This window comes from Aythya fuligula, chromosome 3, assembly GCF_009819795.1.
Source record: "Aythya fuligula isolate bAytFul2 chromosome 3, bAytFul2.pri, whole genome shotgun sequence".
Taxonomy (NCBI): Eukaryota; Metazoa; Chordata; class Aves; order Anseriformes; family Anatidae; genus Aythya; species Aythya fuligula.
In genome coordinates this window covers 16922998-16946755 of record NC_045561.1, presented here as the reverse complement: position 1 = coordinate 16946755, position 23758 = coordinate 16922998, and the positions used below count along the sequence as shown (strand labels likewise).

The following is a 23758-nucleotide window of genomic DNA, read 5'->3' as shown; positions in this document are numbered from 1 at the left end:
CTCAGGCTAGCAATTTGCACAGAAAGTGAATGAAATAGGCGAGTGGTTTGCCCGGGGCATGTTGTGAATTTTCCATTGCTAATTGATGAGATGGTACCTCTTAAGTGTAAGCCAGGAGCTAGTGGCAGGGACTGCTGGATCAAGTGCAGTGGCTTCTGTCATGCAAGAAGTTGGAGAAGGTGGCTGCAGTGATCTTCCTCAATATTAAAAGTCTGCTAACACAGGCCTTTAACAGGGGCTTCTCTTTACAGAAGAAAAGGGATGAAAGTCTCATGACAGTTGCTTTTTTGGTTTTGTGATGTCAGTACCTGGAGGAGAAGGGTGAAAACCTGGACTGTAGCCTGACCCAGAAGGTACCAGAACTGAACAATCTTGGAAGTAGTGGAGTTCTACAGTTGGTAGAAAACACCAGAATTACCTAACCTGAATTGTGGCCAGGGTGGAAAAATACCAACTAAAGCCAATCATTTTGTGATCCAAAGAGCCCCTTTGAGCCGTCCAGGACCACAGCAGACCGTGACCTAGACTCTGTTCCTGAGGTGGGTCTCTTCTCAGGGCAAGACTACACGAGGCTCAATAATCATCCACTGTATAAGCCAACACAGACAAAAGAGAATCATTCACTAGAGGCCTGGCTTCTTAAGATTCAATGATCTTCTACTGAGTACACTGACACAGAGGAGGCTGAGTAATTCACCAAGAGAAGAAAAGTTCTTGAGTGCACAACTGAGTTTTCAGAAATCCCCAATACCTTGTTGTACAGAAATCCCTAATCCCTTGCTGTACAGAAATCCCCAATTGCTCGCTGTACAGAAACTGCTAATACCTTGCCATAAGTCTTGCATGTGAACCTTGCCATTTATGAATCTTTAACTTTAAAGTCACTGTTTCGATTGTAGCAAACACTACTGAATTATTCTGTTAAATAGGGTAATGATTAACTGATGTTTAAGTGCTACTGAAGACAAAATTATGCAATCTAATTTGTGATTTACTGTAAAGGAATTAATAAATCTTAAATTGCTGATACATCAGATCTGTGTAAAAATGTCCTCTGTGACACAGGGTGAACAAACTCTCTACTACTGCTCTGAAACCCGTAGCAGAGCTCTTTAACTGAAGGAAGCTCCCCAGGAGCTGGTGCACGTGTGTGTCTCTGTACATCTGTGTGGCTCTGGGGAGTGCACCTGAAAACCTCTGTGCTGGTTAGACAGAGAAAATTGCTCTTTTAAAGCTCCAGTGCTGCTGCCCCTCCAAATGTGCAAGCTTTCTACCTTCCTAAGCCTCTCTCCCCAAAGCCCTCCCATTCTGCAGTCCAGGGTCTCTGAGGAAGATGTGTTACCTCCCTGTGGAGCACAAGCAGGTCGTGGATAGCAGGAGTCCCCAGTGGAGTTGCTATCTCTTGGCTTCTTTTGTAGCTGTGCTAGCAGATATAATAGCAAGTCTGGCTGGTCTGGAGATTCACTGTATATGTGAAATGTTCATTCTTCCTAAATGAAATGTACCTTAAATGTACACACTTAACAAGGAGGGATCTAAACATGCTTCAGACTGGATTATCAATGGATGCCATGCAATGACTCCCCAGTTTAAATAGGAACCTGCAGTTCAGTTCAGACACTCTAAATCACAGCTTTAAACGCAAGAGGTCACTCCTTGTGACCTATCGATTCCACTAACCCCAGACCTTGGAGCACAACTTTGTGAGCGTGTAGTGCAGGTGGGATTAAGGTCTGGATGTTGCAGCTCAGTCCTGTCTCAGCATTGTAGCTTTAGGGAGTCTGATGAAGTATCTGTGGAAGCTGGTAGAAAGCCATCCCACCAATCTGTCTGGGGTGGTTGGAACAGATCCCGAGGAAAGGGAAGTGTCTGCCTTATTTAGGTCTCTCACAAGGAGTGACCATCAGGCACTCCTGCTGAAATGAAATAAAATAACTCAAAAGATGCCCTGGGCCCAGACACGATCCATGGCCAGAAGAGTCCTGGGCACTTCTGACCAAACTCCCTGCACACACCTCCTCCTTGAAGGAGTCTGAAGCTCCTGCTCCATCCTGCAGCTTGTGCTTGCTTGAGTTGCAGATATACCTCATCACTAACACAGCATCTCAGTAAGAGTTTTGTCCTTTCTGTCCTCAGGGAAGACTCAAAATCAAATCTATAGCAATGACAGAACTGATTTGAGATAAACCAGTTGGGATTTAACGACTCCTCTTTCCCCAGGCATTTCCAGCTAATAAGGATTTTGTCACTGTGACTGCCCTCAGCTTTGTGTACTCCAGCATCCTCTTGGGCGAGGGTTTGCTTTCCCACATGCTCCCCACTTTGTACTGGGCAATTAATGGTCATCTGTGTCTCTTCTCCTTTGCAGGAAGGGTCCACAATGCTCAATCCCAGCTCTGCTCTGAGGTCGGAGGAAGGCTGGCAAACAGCCGGGACAACAGGAAGCCTCCAGAACCTGAAAAGATTTAATAATCAAGACTTCAGCCACCTGCGAGCCTTGTGTCTGAGCCAAGGCCGGCTGTTTGAGGATGACACCTTCCCTGCTCACATCAGCTCCATCGGTGCCAGCCTGCTCCCAGAGGACCAGCTGCAGCAAATAGAGTGGAGGAGGCCAACTGTGAGTTATGCTAGCCAGGTTGTTTCACAGCACTGCTGCTGAATGGGAGTGCTGGTGGCCACTGGGTAGAAACCTTCACTGTGAGGGGAAGAGGTCTCTGCTAAGCAGGGAAGTACTAGAAGCACAACACTGAAAGAAGGGGACCTTGGTGTGGGATGTGTGGAGGGAAGATAACCTCTTTACAGCATCTTCCTCTGTATGTCCAGTGTGAATTGCCCTTTGCAGGGCAGGGCAGCAAGGAGAAGGACACTGTAAAACACCTGAACAAGCATGGAAGTTTGCAGGCAGCCCATGGAAGAGATCGTAAGTTCCATTCATGCCCAGAGCATGTGGGTGGTAGCAGAGCAACTCTTCTGCTGAGGTTCTTCTGTCATCTCTAGCTGACCCTTCAATTCCTGGACTTGCCTCTCTTCTGGAAACAAATAGCTTCCTCAATTTTAATTGCTTTTAACTGAGTAGTGACCTAAGTCAGTTAAGTTGAGATTTCTTTCTTGCTCTGTTAAATGTGTGGATTCTGACATTCCACCATTACAGGATCATGTGGCTTCACCCATGGCCAACACCTCTGTGCAGGTTTTTGTTGGCTGTGAGGATACACTTCCACAGGAGGCAGCCAGCCCACTGGCCTGTCAGATCTTGGGCCAGCCAGTTCTCTAGAGTTACAGGGCCAATTTCTGGCTACAGTTCTCCCCTGGACAAGGCAAGCATACATATATATATTCAGTCTTCTAAACTCTCACCTAGCCTTCTTTGCATTTTCTTTCCCTCACATCTGCCTAAACCCATCTCTCAGAGGGATGTTGCTGCGAAGGCATCTTGGACATTCACTGCCTCTGGATCTGTCCCATAGACCTAGAGGTACTAGGAGCAGATCTGACATGCCATGCACTCTGCCACCATGCTAATTGCAAGATTGTCCTTCCAGTCTGTTTTTGAAGGGGTTTTCTAGTCTTCTAATGGAGACCATGTTACAAGGCTAGAAATATGCAATATCTGGCTCAGTAAAAGAGAGATCTGCCTCTCTGCATTAGCATTTGTAACATTAATGACTTCATTAGATACATTATTTAGGAAGATTTTTTTTTTTTTTTTTTTTTTTGCCTGTGAACCTTACTAAAGCTAGAGTTCCCACTTTTGTCTGTTTCTAGATGACTATGCAAATCTGAAAAGCTCCCAAATTCTATTAAAGAGCTCTGATTTCTCTAATCCAAGCCATAGATGCAGCAATAGTTATTTCAAAGTAACTAGGATGCTTGCTGTTTTCCAGTTCGGGTTTAACAGGCTGATGTGATGTCATCTTCACTTGGCATATGAATGTTTAACTTGGGACATATAATCACATACATAGCCAGCTTTCTTATCCTAGGACCTGATGTTCCATCATCAGACTGCACTGAATAGCAATGCTGTGTATCCATTGCTACTGGTAAAGCAACTGGGTTAGCCACACATGGCTGTTTTGCTGGAGTTTACTGAGTGTGGTGCTAGTGCCTGGAGTCTTTGTCTCCCCTGAGCTGGAGCAAAACAGTCTCCCTGAAGGCAACCTCCATACTTAGGGTGTAGGAACAGTAGCTGTCAAACTGAAGAAAAGGAAACTAGAAACAGAACAGAAACCAGAAAATATTTTTTATTCAGACAGTTTATTCCTAGAACTACTACACTCTATTCACTTGGTACCTATCATATATACTTCCTCTAGTATGTATAGTGTTGATATCCAACCCTGTCACCTGCAGTACTGCTATCTGGTCCCAGCCCTGGTGGAAAAACACTATCTTGTGGGGTGCAGTGTGGTATGGAGAAGCAGCAGTTTCAGCAGAATGCTCCCAGGGCAGCGTCCTGGATGCCAACCAGGGTGTGGCTGTGGTGTTGTGGAAAAAGGGATGGGGCCTAAGGATTCATCCTTGCACTGACCGTTGTTGAAGCAGGGCCTGACTATGTCTTCAGTGAGTTTCTTCTCAGGTGGCTTTCCTTCAAAGCCAGTTCCAGTGAAAATTCAGCTTTTTTTACACTCACACTTTACTTCGCTTGCATCGTCTTAACAGATGGGGATAGTCTCTCTTGAAATAGGGGTTATGGTAGAAGAGTAACTACAAAATGCAAAAGAGGAAAGTTAGTTACCACCATTTCAAGACTGGAAAAAAAAAAAAAAAAGATACGATAGCTAAGAATTAGAATCACAAAAGACAAACACTGAAGACACTCGGGGGCATTTTAAATGTGCCCCATGTGATTAACATGGTATGGCACGGTTCTGTTAAGCAATAACCACTTTTGCATTTTTGCCATTTGGGTGTAGCAGAGAAATGTAAGATTTTCAAAAGCATAAAAACTGGTTTGGAAACCCAAATACCACCAACTTTAGGCCACCTCAGTTGGGACTGGCTGGATACCAATCCCACTAACACATTCTGAGAGGTATTTCATAGGTAGGGGGACTAACGTACCTTGCTAAAAGCAGAGACTGCTCCTTTATCAGCTAGAAATTCATCACATGAGGAAGATCTTGTCAAATCCCATTGCATTTTGCAGAATCCATGAAGATGAAGCTGGCGAATGAAAGTTTTCATGCTATCGATTTCAAAAGTTTGCAGAGGACCTCTCCTTGTCAGCAATTCCATTTTGAAGAGTTTTTCCACAATCACTATGCAGTTCCCATTGTCACCCCACCAAAGGGACTGAAACCGATTACTTCCAACAATTTCCCAGAGTTTTTTCAGAAAGGATTGGGGTGACAAGTCATTGGCTTTGCCAGAGCTTTCCTCAGAAAAATTGAGATGTACACTTTTCATGTTTTCTTCTTTTATAGCTCCCAGGGCAGCATCATGAGCTGCTCTTTTATCACATATTTGAGGAGAAGCTGAGACTGCCAAATCAAAGGGCTTGTTCTGAACAGAAACATTTGATGTTTCCATTGAAGATGGCTCCATTGAAATTGTTTTTCTAGTTGGACAGAAATTTTTGTCCGTAGCCATTTCCTCAACCAACTGGGCTCTGTCCTGCCCAACCGGGGGATGCAGTGCAGCTGCAGCCACCCGTGGCCTAAGGAGTGTGGTGGAAGTTTCCCCAATGTCACCATGGTGCCTATGCTGCATCACAGTGACATCACAGACCAGCATCCAACTGCCAGCAAAATGGAGCAGTGGCAGAATTGCTAAATAGGTTTCTTTTCATTGACAGAGCTGCAGATGCCTCCAGTCAAGAGTAAAGAAGTAAATTAAATTCTGTTTCAGCTTGGTGTGTCCTGGGAGGCAAGCACAAGGAGCTGTTCCCCAGGGAAGAAGGGGGACAGCTACAGTGTTAAGAATAAAAGTGCATAATTTTAAATTTTAAAATTGCAGAATTGTGTCAGTTAGACACCGTCTGCACATACATAAATGTCCATACCCTCTTTGCTCTTAAGTTACTGAGATGGTAGCTGTAAGGAAATATGATCCAAGGTATTTAAACTACCTAAACGGATAGGCAAAAAGATACCTGTAATTTCCCCAAGGAACTTTGACATACCAGAATATGTGTCCCAGATTGTTAGTGTAGTTGCATCCTGCCTATAGAGCATGGCCAATTTAACACACATCTATTTTTCTCACCCTCTACCATTGGCTCCTTCTAACAGGAAAAAAAAAAGTGTCTGGGAATGTACCTGTGACAAAAATGGCACCTTCAGCCTATTAATCTCTTAGCTTCCATCTTTGGAGTCGTATAGGATCTTGTTATTTAAGTGCATTTAATTTCAGATAGCAATTACATGCGCTGTTGTTGTTCCAGATCCAATATAGCAGTTGAGCAACACGTTCCATCTATTTTACCTTGTGCATTGCCAAGAGAATTGCCGATTATGTTCAGAGTTTTGAGTCTTCATATCTGGTGGTAATGTATATGGTGGTCATGCACTTCTGAAGTAGTCAATGTGAGTTTCCTCTGCATCGTTACAATCTCTTCATAGCATCAGGGCACAGACTTCTCAGTATGTCTTATATATCTGGTGTGAGGAGAAGGGAAGAACAGTGTCTTTTACAAGGACTTCAGCAAGAGTCATACCTTGTTCCTTTAGCAAAGACTCAGGGAACTGTGCTACTGCAATTAAAAAATCTAAAAAATATTGGGGAAAGTCATATAGTCTGAGCTAATGCTTGTTTGCTTGGATTCACTACTTAAATTCTTTAAATTATCAAAGTGATTTGTTATTTGATCCAGTCACTTTGCAAAAGGGCTTGGTCACATTTTTACCTCTCTTCTGCCCTTTGCAGAGCAAATATAATCCTCTTCCAGGAATAGTGCACTTATCATGATACTGCACGATTTTGATGATGCTTTGTTTATCGGCATTTCATTTAATTCCCAGAGACTTCCAGGAAATAACTTCAATGTTAAGAAAATTTGAGAACAGAAACTGACAAAACCAAAATGGGACATATAAAAAATTGTGTTGGGGTTAGGATCTTTCCACACAGCTAAGCTGAGCTGGAGTTCCTACTGCATCAGTTTTGGCGTGTCTGTAGCTGGAGGGGTGAAAACAAGAGCTTTTATTCAGGGGAAAAAAAGAAAAAATAAAACAACAACAAAAAACAGATGTCAATTTGGAGTTAATCTAAAAATTTAGCCCAAATGGCACAGGGAAGAAATGAAAAACCTATCATCCACAGTGTCTCTGGGCAACCTGTTCCAGTGCCTCACCTCCCTCATAGTAAGGAATTTCTTTATATCTAATCTAAATCTACCCTCTTTTCATTTAAAGCCATTACTCCTTGTCCTCCTCCCTGATAAACAGGTTCTTTTATTTTTCTTAATTGTCGTGCTGTTAAAGAGGGAACACCCTGGCCAGTGAGGTGAGGATGTGTCAGGAAGCTGGGGCTGGGGCAGGGGAAGCAGCGCAAGGGAAAGATGTGGTACTGTGGCAGGAGTTGGTGGGAACAAAAGCAGGATTGGGAATTTGTTGCTGGGTTAAGGGATCTTGATCTGATAGGGCGGCAGTTCTGCAAAGAGTCATCCTCTCCCTCTTAATCCTCAGATTCATTATGCTAGATCAGAGGAAAGTCTGGTGGAAATGTGTCCATGGCCAGACCACCATACTGCATAGCAGCCTGCAATCAGACTGGCTTACACTACCCAGTAAATCCAACCCCAGCCTTTCAATTTTCCACAGAAATGTAAGACTGAGTCCTTTGCATATATCTGCATGTGCCCTACATCTACACGGATCATCACCAGCTTTGTAGCCCTTCTCTGGACATGCTCCAGGGCCTCGACGTCCTTCTTGTAGTGAGGGGCCCAAAGCTGAACACAGCACTCGAGGTGCGGCCTCACCAGAGCTGAGTACAGGGGACGATCACCTCCCTGCTCCTGCTGGCTACACTATTCCTGACACAGCCAGGATGCCGTTGGCCTTCTTGGCCACCTGGGCACACTGTCAGCTCATGTTCAGGCGAGCATCAACCAACAACCCCAGATCCTTTTCCTTTGCACAGCTTTCCAGCCACTCTGCCCCAAGCCTGTAGTGCTGCAATATGTAATGAAATCTTCACTGGGCCAGGGAAAACAAGTGATGATAGGTTTCTCCTGGGGAATGAGATCAGACAGAGCAGTTGATTTATAGCCCATATGGTTGCCCTCATTGCTGGACTAGTAGATATTATGAGAAGAGAACACGTGCCTCTTTGAGATCACTCTTTTTCCCCCTCAAGCTAATGTTATGGAAATCATGCAAGAGTCAATCACAATAACAGGGTTCAGTTCTAGGTTTATGCAATGGTAATAAGCAAAAACCAAAACAAACAACAACAAAAAAACACCACTTCTGCAGAGTTAAAGTTACAGCAACAGCTCAAGCTGTTCAAGAGTCCCCGAACAAAGAAATCCCTATGCAATTATGCCTTTACACTGTACATTCCCAACCCCTCACTCAATAGACAGGACCAATAGTAATATCAGGGTTGGAGGTCTTTCTTCTCTAGATTGGTTCCCTTCATTGTCTCTAGACGAGCTGTTCTCTCCTATTTTCGGGGCTGTAGGATCTGCTGATGGTTGCAGAGTCTGTCAATATAGTCTTCTTTACCTTCTTATCTTCCAGTTCAAGTGGGCTCTGTGGCCTTTCTTGTAACTGGGTAAAAATTCAATAGCCTATGGCCTTAGACTTCAGCAATGTTAGCTACTTGTGCTAAGCATGTTCTATACAAAATTCTTCTCTACAAATAGCATACCAAATCACACAGCACTAAAGTGGAAGAGTCTTGGGGAAAACGCTACAAGGCCTCATTATATTTTTTTCAGAGAAACAGAGCAATATTTCTGGACAGTTATAAATATGTAGTTTCTGTATTTTTCATGCAATTTGAGTGCTAGTGAATTTCAAAGGCTGCCCATCTATGGGCATAGTAGCTAGGCACATAGCTAGGTTTTGCGATAACAGGCAACAGTTTCTGGTGCTTTATAACTGCTGCATTTTCTTGGAAGGAAAAAAAGAAAAAAAGAAATTTGGAAACTACCTCTCCTCCCTTTCTTTCCAGTTAAGTATGCCCAGATTTCCAAATGCTGTTCCTGTCATGGATAGGACAGGACAGGATAGGGTAGGGTAGTTCATTCAGAAGAGACCTACAAAGATCTTCTAGCTTAATGACCTTAGGGCTAACCAAAAGTTAAAGCATATTACTGAGGGTATTGTCCAAATGCCACTCGAAAACTGAGACATGGGGCATCAGCCACCTCACTAGAACACCTGTTCCACTGTTTGACCACCTGCATGATAAAGAAATTTTTTGTTATATCCATTCTGAATGTCCCCTGGTGCAGCTTTGTGCTGTTCCCGCACATCCTGTTAGCAGGGAGAAGAGATTGGTGCCTCTGTCTCCGTGTCCTCTCCTCAGGAATTGGGAGAGAGCAATGAGGTTGCCTCTCAGCCTTCTTTTCTGCAAACTAGACAACCTAAGTGTTCTCAGCCACTCCTCATAGGACATAACTTCCAGCCCTTTACCTGGCTTTGTTGCCCTCCTCTGGACACTTTCAAAGACCTTAACAGTCTTTTTATATTATGGAACCCAGAGTAGTGCACAATATTCAAAATAAATCACTTTTTGGAAATCCCCAAACTCCTCAACTAAGCGTGGATGGCTGCGTGACAGCAGCATGTCCCCATTCTATCAAGAAAGACACTTACCCAGACCATTTTCCCTGGTGTCACCAAGGCAATGGGAGCATGATCCATCTGCCAGCCTGGAGAGACAATACTGTGTAGAACTCTCTCCAGATGGGGAAATTTCTTGAAGGGTTTGATCACCGTGAAGCCATTTCAGAAAACTGACAGCATTTGCTGATGCTGATCTCATGCAAACATGTGAGTCCTGTTTTGTGCTGGTCTCATGTTTGTGCAGCATGTCAAATTGATTGGGCAGAAGAAATGCCAGGGCCTGCTTAAGGAAGAGCTGCTGTATTAATTTTCTCAGTGAGAGGCTTTTTTTTTCCTCTTATCTCTTAATTTTCTTTGGTGTGCAGTGACTCTCTTATTTAAGGCTGAATGCTCTTTCAAAACAGAGCCTTATTCACTGGGAGTGTGCCAAGGGTAATCACGGGGGATGCTCAGGAACATCCTACCCAAGCACTCAGACATCCCAGACTAATAGCAGAGGCAGATGGGAGGATGGTTTACACTTCTGTGCACAAGACCAAACTCTGAAATGTTTCCTCCTTCACTGACCAAACAAGACTCTCAAAGAATGCAAAGAAAATTCTCCCTGAATTAAAAATAAATTGTCCAGGTCTGTGGGATTTTGCAGCTCGAGATTAAGCACTCTTCCTCACTGAAAGTGATGAAAATCAGCCCCAGCAGATCTGTATGAGTCTTGTGTGGAAAAGCTCAGAGCATAAAACTTGCACAGATCCAATGCTGAGCTGAAGTACAGTCCCTGCTCCAGTCTGCCTGGAAAGCTCTGTGTAACTGTCCCCCAAGAAACTGCATGGTTTGGCAGCTGAGGCCAGAGCCCTCTGAAAGGTGTTGGTAGCATCAGAGAAGCTCACATGAAAATCCAATGAGGGGCTCTGCAAGGGAACATGCTGCTGGCAAAGACTGGGTACCCACACTGTTCTCAGCACTTTCTTTCTTCCAGGAACTTCGAAGAAATCCCTGTTTGATCATGGATGGAGTTAGCAGATTTGATATTATTCAAGGACACATAGGTAAGGTTATGATCCTGTTTAGGAAAAGATTGGCACAACCCGATAACCTGTGGTTGCTTTGCTATGTTCTGAGTTCTTGGTGGAAAGGCATGGACCATGGTGCCTGCAGTAAACAAATAATTAGTGTGGGTCACTCCAGACCCCCACAAATCCCCACACAATTTATTGGAGATATTTAATGGGATTCCCAAATGTAGCAGCTGTTACATGCAGAAGCTTCAAGTACAAAGGTGAAACACAGTTACTAAGTAGGCACAGCTCCAACACGTGTAGGACTGCATTTTCTTTTCATCCTAATGTCTCCACATGGTCATTCTCAGTGGTTGTTGTTTTTTTTTTTTTTTTTTTTTTTTTTTCTATTGATATTTCTCTCCATCTTCTATGACACTAAGATAAGTATCTGCAGCTCATTGTCAGTTCCGTCTTTTTCTCCCAGCTCATAATCATATTTGTGTTTGTGAGTAGCTCTGCTCCGAGACTGAAATAAATGTCTTCCCATTTCTCACCCCAACTGATAGGCTTGAAGATTTCCTAAACCACTTTCCAGACTGCAGGTCTCGACCACAAAAGTTGATTATAGAGGTAGCAAAGGATGGCTAGAGTTGCATCAGGGTTCATTTCTGGTGAATGTTGGTTGGTGTTTCAATGTTTTTGGGAGCAGAGAAGGAAGACAGAAGATTGCTGTTTTCTTTTAGCAAGCTGTTTCTTGGATGTTTAGATGTTGAAGTGTGCTCTTCTAAGGAGTTAATTGTGATCCACAACTGTAAATAACTGGCTGAATGTACTGGATTCTTCTCTCCCTTAAGGTGACTGCTGGGTGCTGGCTGCCCTGGGCTCCCTGACAATGCAGAAGCGATTTTTGGAAAATATTTTACCAAAGGACCAAGGATTCCAGAGTGATTATGCTGGGATATTCCATTTCCGGGTATGTATTCTCTGTTGTATTGGTACTGCTGGCGTTTGGCTGGTTGGATTACATAGGGGTCAAAACTGCAGTCCCAGATCTCGACATCTTTGTATGCTTTGGTTTTTCAGTGCTGAGAGCCAATTCAGATTTTTTTCAGAAAACCCCAAGTTTTCTAATGGGTTCTCATGCTCCAGGTGGTACTATCAAACTTCAGGGGATTTGAAGCCCTTTTCTGAAAGTTATGACTTATGCCCAACTCCAGAGCTACAGCTACCAGCTGTTTGAACAGATCTGTGCACATACATGTTTTGAAAGACATTCTGAAGTCTGCTTTGATTTCGACTTTTTATTGTGACTGTCAATGCACCTGTGGTTTTTATCTATTTTGACATTTTCTATTTTCCAATATACTTCAGTTTGCCCTTTTAGCTGGTGGTATTTACTTGAAATTACAAATCCTGGGAAACAGATGAGACGAATGGAGATTTAATTCAGAGAGAGGAGCAAGCTCTCTAGTAAATTTCACTGTCTACCAACTCCTGAAATTCTCTGAATCTCCTGTGTGAGTGACTGGGATACTGGCAGTCAGGCCCTGGTTTCTTGTATCTGAATCAGCCAAGTATCTCACAGGATTAAAAGCACTTGCCTCCAGAAGCTAAACTGGAGGTAGAGAGAATCAGGATATTCCTTGGCCATTCATCATCACCCTTTTTTCACAATCTGTTATACGCAGAGAGCTCTGGCACTGGCACTTCTTTGACCCCCTGGAGCTCTCATGGAGCAGCACCAGGAGGATTATCTTGCAGGCAGTCTAAATTTTGCTCTGTTCCTTTGCCCTTCAGAATGCCAGATATTTCTGTCTTGACCCATTTCTAGCAAGCAGGGGTGCTTTTATAAGAGACAAACCAGCTGAAGGGACACCAGACTGCTTAAAACACATTAAAAGGATACAAGATAGATTTTCTTTCATGAGAGCTTTGAAAAGATAAGTTGTGAGCAATCCTTAACTCTTAAGCAATATAAATACTTTACAATATTTGAAAATGTCATCACACCTTCAAATCAATGTCACTGTTTCTGGATTTCCTCAAGCAGTAAACCCTTGAGGAATCTACTCGGAATGGAAATGCCTTCTCGGCAATGTCTTTCAATTATTCCATCAAAGATATTTTACTGCCATCCACAGGCTAAGCTACCAGTCCTCAGAAGAATCTCAAACAAGACATACTGTATACAAATATAAAAATTATAGCTTATAATTTTTTCCTTTCTGGATCTGGAGAACATTACCTCTCAGCATTACAAAGGGCTACTCCATGCTTCCTACACAACACTCAGCAGCAGGAGTTAAGGGTGTTAGGCACTTTATCAGCAGCAGTTAAGATGAGTGATGTTTTTTGTCTAGGGAATAATTACAGTGACATCATTTCACCAAGAATTAAGTTAGACTTGTGTTTATGCAGGAATCACTTTCTCTGCCACAGAAACTCTGATGCCTCTGAGGTAGGGTGTGTTATGTGTGAGTGAGAAGTGGGCAAGGAGCAGATCAGTCTGGGGAAAAAAACAGAAATGTTTCTTAGGAACTACAGGGGATTATAGCAGAATGCATCAACTTAAAACACGGGGAATCTGACCAGATCTGGTCTTGTGCTTTTCTAACAGAGCAGCTCATTTTGAGGTTTTTCACTGACCAAAGCTGATAAAATAAAATCATGGTAGACTAAATCTATTGCTAGCTTACTCCCACTCCCACTGGAGTCCTTTGCATTATTGCAGGTAAGAGCTTGGCTTCTTATGATTGAGAATCGTGCTAAGCTACATTAATCTGCTAATGATTCTGGAAATGGCTCCTTGAGGTCATCCCCATGGATCTTCTTCCATGTCTTCTCCATTAAAAGGTTCCATCAGCTGGATCAGCATGGGGGAACACCTGCTTTGTCCACATGGTGGAGAGACTGCCTGCATCCTCCTCTTCTATCAAGGAGATGGATAACACCTCAAAGCAGTCTTTAGTCACTACACTGTCCCTTTCCATGATAACACATATAACAGTCTTAATCGAAACACAGAGAAAGGTTCTAGAAAATCTAGAGACTGAATCTTGATAGAGGCAGGGGAAATCCAAATGCAGCTGAGGTGTGATTGTTCTTCATCCTCTGAAATGTTTGCTATCACCCAACAATATTAGCACATTTCCCATACTCTTTCCTCCCACTGATTGCAGGACTGTTATATTCCCAAATGACTGCCACGAGGAAATGCAGCCACTTGATAACTTGTTTAACAACTTAGACTATTAGCCTTCAGTAGTTCAGGAGAGGACTTGCAGATACCCATGCTTTAGATTAATTCCTGTGCTGCTTCAGGAGGCTGTTGTTCTTTTCTCTCTTTCACTTTTTGTTCTCTCTCTCTTTTTCTTTTTTTTTTTTTTTCTTTTTTTTTTTTTTAGTTCTGGCAATTTGGAGAGTGGATGGATGTGGTGATAGATGACCGTCTGCCTTTCCTAAATGGGAGCTACCTGTCTGTACACCCTCGAACATCAAACGAATTCTGGCCATCCTTGCTGGAAAAAGCATATGCCAAGTAAATATAGATGGTCTATTTTTCCACCCCTTGCCAATTGCTTTATATGGTTGGTTTCACTCTCTGATATACACAAATCACACAGGCTTACACTTGTACGTGTTGCGCTGTACTTATGTAAGGAACTGTGGCTGCATGCAAACACAGGGCCAATATAACCTGGAGATGTACGTCTCAGGCTGAGGACCTAAATGAACCCTTTGCACTCTGGGATATTAATGCCTGAGAAGTAAAATGAAGAGGGTAATAGCTGGTGACACAACAGGGGCTGGGCTTCTCCTCCTTGCTTCAAGCAAATTTCTCTGCCTCTGTTTTCCCTTCTATATTTTCCACTGTTTAAAACTGCAGACTCTGAGCAGGGATTACCTCTGTTTGCAGTCACTAAGAGACCATGCAGATATTAGAAGCAGGCAACAAGAGGAAGCATGACTGAAGAGCATCCCCGGCACATGCACTCCTATGAGTCTCTGATTGGCTGAGGTCCTCAGGGTAACACAAGGTTAATAACAGTTAATAAAGACATAATGATTAAAAAAAATCCTCTGAGGAGTGAAGGAATCAGAATGTCATCCCTTAGCATCTGTAACACTACCCATTATTAAGTATGCTAAATAGAAATTCCCATGCTAGATGTAGTATGAAGGGCTGGAACTTGGCAGACATGACCTACATCAAGCTGCTGTAACGTGTGATACAGTAAAGAGGAGCTGAAGAAAAGGCCTAATTATTTTGGCAGACTTGGTCAAGAAGAGTAAATGCTAAAGCAGCATTTGAGTGACTCACAAATAGGATGCTTTTTGCCCTAAGAAATCTCAGGAAAGTTGACTCGGGACTCAGCATCAGTTTGCTGCATAAGATTTTAATTACAAAACAAAACAAACCTCTATTAAATCAAATTTGCAAGAAATGCCATTTATGAGATTCCTACTTTTCCCTAGTGCCCATGACAAATTATTTTCATCCATGTAGGACAAGGACAACTCTTCAAAATACAATTAGCCACAGACTTAATTTGATTACGTGCATTAAATACAGTGTGCATAGCGGGGTTTAACAGCATGATCTACTTGCTCAAAGTATAGCATGTTTCATCTTATTTGTTATCTCAATAAAAAGCACATGATAAAAACACAAGGACTCTGTTGGCAATATTTAATTATTGCCCTATTATTGCACTCTAGCAGAATGATTTGGGAACAGTACTGAAAACTTTTTTTCTATCTTGCATTGTTAATATATGCTAATACCATGCAAATGGAATACTGGTCAGTTTTGCAAAGAGCCATGGCAAAGCATTATGTAGAAACTAACAGTTCACCTCCACTTAGCTGAAACATAGAAATAAACCAGTCGTGCTTGGATCTTTTCTAGTTTAGAAGAGAGAAACAGGATACTTCAGGATGAGATTCAGCTCATCTCCCTAAAATGCCTCTATCAGCATGAGACACACCTTATTATTTCCCACTACCCGTAATGACTGTAGACAGCTGCTTCAGATGTGGGTGAGTGCATAGGAAGAAGTCCCTCTGCCTCATTCATCCTACAGGGCATGTGTTTTGTCTGGGCATCTATTTCAGTCATGCTTCCTTTAATTCCCTGGCCTCAATGTCTCCGTTCATTACCTGACCCTAATGTCTCTGTCTCCACCACGATCACTGCACCAATGCACATGTCCATTTTGGAAGCTGTAACTGTGTGTTGTTTATTAAAACATGGTGTAAGGACTGCTAAATTTTTGTTTTCAGATTGCGGGGCTCCTACCAGAACTTGCATGGAGGCTACATTTCTGATGCTTTAGTGGACTTCACAGGTGGAGTCCAACTTCAGTTTTCATTAAAGAAACCCCCTCCTGATCTGGAGGAGATACTGAAAGCTGCTGGCAAATCTCAGTGTATGATGGGGTGTAGCACCTCAGGACAGGTGAGTCGCAAGGCCAGGAGCACACCTTCCTTGGTTTACTATGTTTGCATTAAGGGTACTCTTTTGCGTGAAGAAGGAAGTCCCCAATCACTCTGAGCAATAGTGACAGCTCACAGATGCCTGGATATTGGTAACAGAAAGTAGATATGGTTATGCAGTATCAAATGTAAAGGCTTCTGGCTAGATAGATTGAATGTGGATGAGAGATGTGGATAGAGGAAAGCCACATAGCCATCTCTGAAGGGCCTTCCTCCTATTTTGGCCTTGATAAGATTAATCACACAGCCCTCTCTGGGCTGTGTGGCTTCTCTCCTGGTTAAATCCACTGTGATATAGTAATGTCCTCTTGCAGCAGGGCTGATTTGGGCCTCAAAGCTTTGTGATTGAGTCTAGCAAGGCCAAAATGTGCCTGTCTTCTGTGAGAGTATGCTATTATCACACTGTGATTTGCAGGGTGCTGATATTAATTCTGAGAAGTTGCAAAAGACTTCGTAATATTCAGTAAGTATCTCACTAGAAGAGTGTCACGGGGTTATACAGCATGTCAGGGAAGACTGCAAAGCACGTACCATTGCTTCTGTATGGACTGATTTATCAGGACAGAAAGATTGCCTATTGCAAACTAGTCAAGGACTAGCTCCTCAAGTCAGGTGGCTGATCCTGGGCTGTAGGTGGCAGTGAAATTTTGGATCCCTAATTTTCCCAGAAGCCCAGTTCAGCTCATCTTGCAGTTGCACTATCTCTTAGGATTAAAGAATTTGCAAATGTGGGAAGACTTGTACTTCTGCTAAATTTACTGGATTGCTTATAGGTACAGTGGGAACAGTCACTTATCTCTGGAGCCAGTACATCTGAGATACTGCTGTAGTCAAAACCAAATCTCTTTTTCTGCCATGCCAAATGTGAGTTCTGGGAGTGTGGCAGAGAGCTAATAACTGTATTTTCACCCTTTTGCAGCTGAGGAACACAGAACTGAGGAATGGAATTGTACAGGGTCATGCCTACACTGTCACAGGAGCAGTGAAGGTAAGATTGCAAACTTGTTCCTGCCTGGTGGTCTCATATTGGTGGTCCACCACTGGGATGTGGAAGGCAGTCCCACTGCTGTTCCATTCAGGGTCATTACTCCCTCCCTTTAGGAGAGATTTCTAAAAGTATGTAGTTCAGATTTCAGGAGATGTAGGGTTTCTGGCACAATGGGAAGAGTGAGGATATCAGGACTGTATAATTTTTCCTAATGAGAAGGTTCTAGCTCACCCCAAATCAGGGGGTGGAAGGATCCCGAATCCCATTGGAGAAAGGAGCAGGCTGTTTTAGGTTCCTGCTACTCATGATCTGTGCAGAAAGGAGAAACAGTCTTTGCCCCACCTTATAGGAGTGCCAAGGTGTCCAGTGGAGTGTCCTGCAGGAAAATGTTTAGAGGCTGACCTGGAAGTTGAACATTTGCATCTGGAAGAGAGTTGCTATGACATCTGTTTCCAATACTGCCTGTGTGCTTAAGCGTAGGCAAAAACAAAAGGTGTGCTTCTCTTCACTTTTGCCACTTCAGTTTCAGTGTGAGTTGTTTCTGGCTTAAACCACTGACAACAAGAGGAGAAATGCGCCAGAATCTACAGCTGTTGGAAACTGCAATACTGTAGATGCAGAGACACAGATTCTCTTTATTATCATCTGTCCATATTGATTGTCAACATTTGCACCAGGCAGTCTGCTGGTCTACTTCCCCAAAGTCTCTGCCTTTGCTAGGCAGCAGCCTCAGATGTGCAGAACTAGACACTAGAGGTATTGCATTCATGCAGTGTTGCAGGAATGCTGCCACTTCTGTCTGTGTCAGCCCACTGCTATTCACTGTCCTTGGGAAACCAAGGACTTTCCATGCATCATTCCTCTACAAGCAGCAAAAGACACTGACTTTTAGCTGCAGTTAAACCAGGCCCCCAAATTATAGAAGATGCATTTTATTACCTATCACTTCACTGAAAATCGTGATAGTGAAAAATTGTGACTGAGTTTGTTTTTCTTTCCTCTTTACAGATACACTACAAGAATGGCTGGGAACACATCATCAGAATCTGGAATCCATGGGGACATGGGGAGTGGAAGGGGCCCTGGAGTGACAAGTATGGCCTTAAAGCTTTCATCTCCTGAGACAAATCACTCTTGTATAGTCTTATTATCAAGGACATCTGCCTCACACCCATAATAATGAAACAGGCAGTTCCAAATCAATTAATTATAAGCTCTATTTCCAGCTGCAAAGCCACTGCTCACAGAAATCCAACTGAGAGAAAACTAATGCAGTATTTGTGTTATACATACTTGTCGCTAGGCCTAGCTCAGGTATCCCTTTTTGTCTGTGAGTACATGTTTCCCAGTGGGTAATTCCAGATAGGTCATGGATGAGAGACTTATTACTACCTGGAGTAAGGTCTGACCATGCCCCTAGATACTGTCTGGCTGCTTCTGATGAATCCTCCTGCACCACACATCTGTCTTCCTGCCCTCCCATGAGTCCAGCTCTGGGAGGAGGATGGTTAGCAGAGTCCATGAGAATAGAGCAGCATTGTTAAGTGGTATTAAACATAGACAGACAAAAAGGGTCTTTGGTTATTGCAAAGGCGAAGTGCCACTGGTTGGCTTGAACTTATCTTTTGGATCCTGCGTGCGGCTTTAGACATGTAAGGAGCACTTTCCTGCCATGTGTGCAAGCTTACTTCTCTTCCACAGAGGAAGACTTGAAACAATTTTCTGTAAATAAATAAATGCTAGTTTGGCTGGTGGAGCTGTCAGTGTTCTTCTGACTAGAGAGATGTACGGGTATTACTTCTAGGTGATTTAATAGCATCACACCTCTCCTTGTTGCTAGGACCACTCATGACTTCTCTACTGAGAAAGCTCAGGCTAAAGTGTAGTGTCTGGATGGGTTGACGGGTGGCACAGACATGTCCAAGGCTAGGATAATAGACAGCATCTTCCTGTTTTTGAAAGCTTACTATAATCCTAACTGTAGTTCAGAAGTCAGTGGAGCACATTCATAGGTAAGCTGCATGGGTCAAATTATTTATTCATGCTCTGTTTATTTGTCTTACATTCAGCAGAAAGTACAATTATCACTTAATTATAAACATGCTGCTAGGAAACAACATAGTTAATTGGCTAATGTGCCCTCTGCACGTTGATGTAATATCAGCACTTAGGAACATTAAGCCTTGGTACCTCACTAACCTCTTCAGTGTGGGGACAGGCGACAAGTGCTCTGAGGGCAGAGGTAAGATTCCCCATTCTAGGACGGGTTACTAAGGGCCAGGCACAGCAAAGGTGCAGTGCCTCGTTTGCTGGCCTTGGCTATGAAATTGTTGAGCACAGTCCTGTTCCCAATGTGCAGTTTGCTTACCTCTCTTGATCCCTCTCAAATTGATAGGCTGGGTAGAGGAATGGACTGGCTGGAGGGATGGAAACTTGTGCCTCTCACAACGCTTTGTTGATTTGTTCCTGTTCACAGCTCTCCAGAGTGGAACTATGTTGAGCCTCAAATCAAGGAAGACCTCTGCACAAACAAAGATGATGGAGAATTCTGGTATTTCCCTATAAATTCTTCTGTCTACCATGTTTTCTATTTGCATTCATTATGAAAGAAAGGTCATTTAGGCATTTTTTTCTCTGCTTTTATTGATGGCTCAAAGCGGCTCCGTGTTAATTGTGTGCAAACAGCAAATTGGAGGTTGTCTCAGAAGAAATGAGACTTGGAGAAATGAAACTGGCCAATATTATGCAACAAACTGGTGAAAAAAGTGAAGTAAATGAAGTGAAAATACAGCTCACTGAGACCTAGTCCCTTTGACACATTTTCCTTCCCCCTAAAGAGACCAGCTTGAATTTCAGCTGCTCAGAGGAATAGGTGGCTGGAGCTTATGCACTTGACTGCTCTGCAGGTGCCTGTGGCTTTTCACAGCCTCTGAATACTCTGAAGTCCCATTTAACCATGGGTTAGACATCCTTTAGAAGACCTATTATTCTTCAGAAAGTCCACACTTACCATGTGAGGCTCTGGGGAATGCAGGGGAACAGCAGGCTGGGCTGAGATGGACACTTCAGGCTTTAGTGAAGCATTGAAGGCAGGACAGGATGTCACAGAGGGACAGAGGGACACCACAGCACAGTTGTGCTCGAGACAGTAGGACTCCACCTAGGCACTGCTAAACATATCCTGTAATTTCAGTGGGGGTTTAGGTGTAGTTAGGGCTGTCCAAAAGCACCAAGGGCTGACCTCTTCTGCACGGTGTCAGCCCGCTCGGCTGTGCTGTGCAGCACTGCTCTAACCCTACTTGGAGACATAGGGGGTGAACGCGAGTATCTCACTGGTGTCTCAGACTGAAAAATGAGGCTTTCTCCATCTTTGCAGGATGTCCTGTGAAGACTTTTGTGAGCAGTTTTCCTGGCTGTGTATATGTAACAGCACCCCAACGTTTCTGGACTTTGGAGATCAGCACGGCACGACATGGTCCGTGGACAGGCACATCGACCTGTGGAGTAATTCACTCTCCACAGGCAGGAACAACTCTTCCCTCGGTAATAAATGTTTACTGCTATCACCCAGTCCTCTCCTCCTCTGCACTGGTGATTACACTGAAACGTTCAATGAGAATCAAATAGCAGAGATATTGATTGCCAGTTATTAAGGCCTGCTCTTTCCCATTACACCACCTATCAGCTAGAGAGACAGAAATAAAGCAGCAGCACTTGCTGCTGAGTTAAAAAAAGAGGGCTTGTGATTTAGAGACCCTAAACTCTTTAAATCAAAACATACATCAATATTCTTTCAGGTAGTTTCAGCAGGTGCTATGGGGATCTCAACAGAAAGTCTGCTACGGCAAAGATGTGGCTGGTTTCCCAGAACAAGAAATACTCTGAAATTGAATGAATAAGAAATGAAAGAATTGTGCTACAAAACTCTGTTTTCAAAGGTAGAAAGTCCATTGACCAGAAAAGACCTCATTTATTTTATTGGGGTGCATTAAACATAGCATAGCCAACCATTCAAAAGAGGTGAGCAATGGTGCAGCCTGATCTTCAGTATTGTGCACAGCTCTGGGCTTCACAATATAAAAAGGCTGTTAAGAACCTTGTCAGTGTCCAGAGGAGAGCAACGAAGCTGATAAAAGAGTTGTATTGCCTTTCATGTGTCCTGTGAGGAGAGGCTGAGGACATTTGGGTTATCTAGTTTGCAGAAAAGGAGGCTAAGAGGAAACCTCTCTCCGACTTCCTGAGGAAGGGAAATGGAGATAGAAGCACGAATCTCTTCTCCCTGCTAACAGGATGTGTGGGAACAGCACAAAGCTATGCCAGGGAAGGTTCAGGTGGATATAATGAAAGATTTCTGTACTAGGAGATTGCTCAAACAGTGGGACACTAATCCTAGTGAGGTGGTTGATGCCCCTTTCAGTTTTCAAGAGGCATTTGGATAATGTCCTCCATGCCCTACTTTAACTTTTGGTTAAAACATATTTTTGACTTGAAGTGGTTAGGCAGTTAGACTAGATGATCTTTGTAGGTCCCTTCCAAGGGAAGTATTCTAATTCTAGTTTCAACTGCTTCTCCAAGTACTCCTCTGGCACTGGAAGCTCTAACTATTACTAATATTTTTTGTTATATTATTTTTTTCTGCTGCATCACATTTGGGCTCTGTCTCTAATCTAAAATGGTAGCACATGGTCTGTGATGGAGCTACTTTTTTTTTTTTTTTTTTTTTTTTTTTTTTTTTTCTGCAGTGCTGATCCCTGACTTAGCAGCAAACAGGTTTTGTCTTACAGGTTTCTGCCTCCTTCTCCTCATCTTCACTTCCACCTCCAAGTGGTGGTTATGAATCATGGCCTGTGCTGCAGCATGCCAGAGGCACTGGAACTGAATGAGGAGGCGCAGGGCCTGAACTTGAGAACATGTGGGCAGAACAAATTTCCTTGGAGCTGTTTTGCCACTGGCCCTCTACTAGAGTTACTGTCTAAGTACAATTTTGGGCTAAAATGTAGCTTTCAAGGCCACCAAACACAACTTAAAGTCTAGACCAATTTAAGCAGATGTTGTGCACAGCTCAGTCCTTTTCCTGCAGTTTGTACATTTCTCTTCTTGTCAGGGATGCTTCTTGTTAATCTAAACCTTGGCCAAGAAGAAGTCTTTTTATTCTGGTCCTCATCCCTCTGTCTTCTCCATCATAAACACTGGCAGGAAGGAAAGGGAGGATAGTTTTGGATCATTTTGTCTTTTTCTTTTATGTGCTTATGATCTCCAAGACAGGGTACTTTTCAGCTCAGCCACTGGGTCAGCCAGGTGATTAAAAAATCACTTTTTTCCTGCCTTGAGGAAAGTGTACCCTGTAGGTGAAACAGGTATGTGGGTGAGAAATCTGCCTGGCATTTATCACTTTGCCAGAGATTTCTAAAATGATTAATGGGCAATTAGTTTAACTCCAGATGCCTCAGCTCCTACTGATAATATAGAGAGTGTCGTGCTCTGTCGCATCAAAAGCATCTCGGAGCAGCTACCTCTTCTTCTGGGTGTATATAAATAAGACCTAACACAACACGCTACTACTGGGATATCTGTGTGGTTACTACTAATCTAATAACGCTTTCTCAGCAGGTGCAGTTTCGAAGAACCCTAAGTATTTCTTCGAAGTGACAAGTAATGCTCCCCAAAGCTATAATGTGGTCATTTCACTCATGCAAAAACATGCTGAGGGTATGCAGGATGCACAGACATCGAGGATTGGCTTTTCAATCACAGAGGTAAGCACTATCAGGTATAATACAGATGCTGTTTTCTCTGTGGGTTATTGTATCTGTACATGTAAACAAAAGACTGAATTGCCTTTTGGGCTGTTAAAGGAGAGCAGTCAGTATTGGAGTGAATTTCTGGATGCTTTCTTTATTAGGAAGACACAGGAAAAGTAGGGCTAAGCAGGCTTAGTTTCCTTTATTCATATCTTGAGAAGAAAATTTGAATTTTCAGTTTTGTTGCATCCTAAAATACCCCTGGGAAACTCAGAGGATCCACAGGTTACACAAGATGCTAGGGCAGTGACCTCTGTGTCCAGCCTTGCTAGTCCAGCAAAATGCCTGGCAGCCAGCACAAACCCCAGTGCTCCAAGTCAAGCAAAAAAGAGAACGGGCTCTTGTTCCCCCTGAATGGGCATCACAGAAATGCGGTGCAAAAAACATTTGCAAAACACTTGGGAAAGCTTTGTGCAAGACCAATACAGAGCTAGTCTAGTCAAATAAATGGGACCTCCAACTAAAATTTCCCCCCTTTTTTTTCTTGGTGACTGTCTGGGCATGTGCCAGTTCAAGGACAATTACTGTCAGAGTATTACCAAGCTTACTGAAAGTGCAGTTGCTGGTAGAGATGGCTGCTAGCATTTTTCCAAAGTGTTTTTGTTCTTGTCGTAGGGAGATTGGAAGGAATTATTCTTAACCCGAAGAATAAAAGGAAGCAAAGATTTCTTTGATCCTAACTTCACATTCGCCCTAACTTCACAATTCTCCTGATCACTGGAGAGTTTTGCCTTA

At 43.2% G+C, this 23758-nt stretch overlaps 1 protein-coding gene across 1 annotated transcript in view; it reads left to right on the top strand.

Moving 5' to 3' along the window:
• The first annotated feature begins 2380 nt into the window (after positions 1 to 2380).
• Positions 2381 to 23758, top strand: part of LOC116488294 (calpain-13-like) — a 39885-nt gene continuing 18507 nt past the window's right edge. Inside the window, exons 1-10 of the mRNA XM_032185776.1 lie at positions 2381 to 2617; positions 10717 to 10786; positions 11593 to 11711; positions 14143 to 14276; positions 16022 to 16196; positions 17154 to 17222; positions 18231 to 18316; positions 19699 to 19773; positions 20599 to 20765; positions 22833 to 22978. Coding sequence (XP_032041667.1) covers positions 2381 to 2617; positions 10717 to 10786; positions 11593 to 11711; positions 14143 to 14276; positions 16022 to 16196; positions 17154 to 17222; positions 18231 to 18316; positions 19699 to 19773; positions 20599 to 20765; positions 22833 to 22978 — 1278 coding nt within the window. The remainder of the gene's footprint in view (positions 2618 to 10716; positions 10787 to 11592; positions 11712 to 14142; positions 14277 to 16021; positions 16197 to 17153; positions 17223 to 18230; positions 18317 to 19698; positions 19774 to 20598; positions 20766 to 22832; positions 22979 to 23758) is intronic.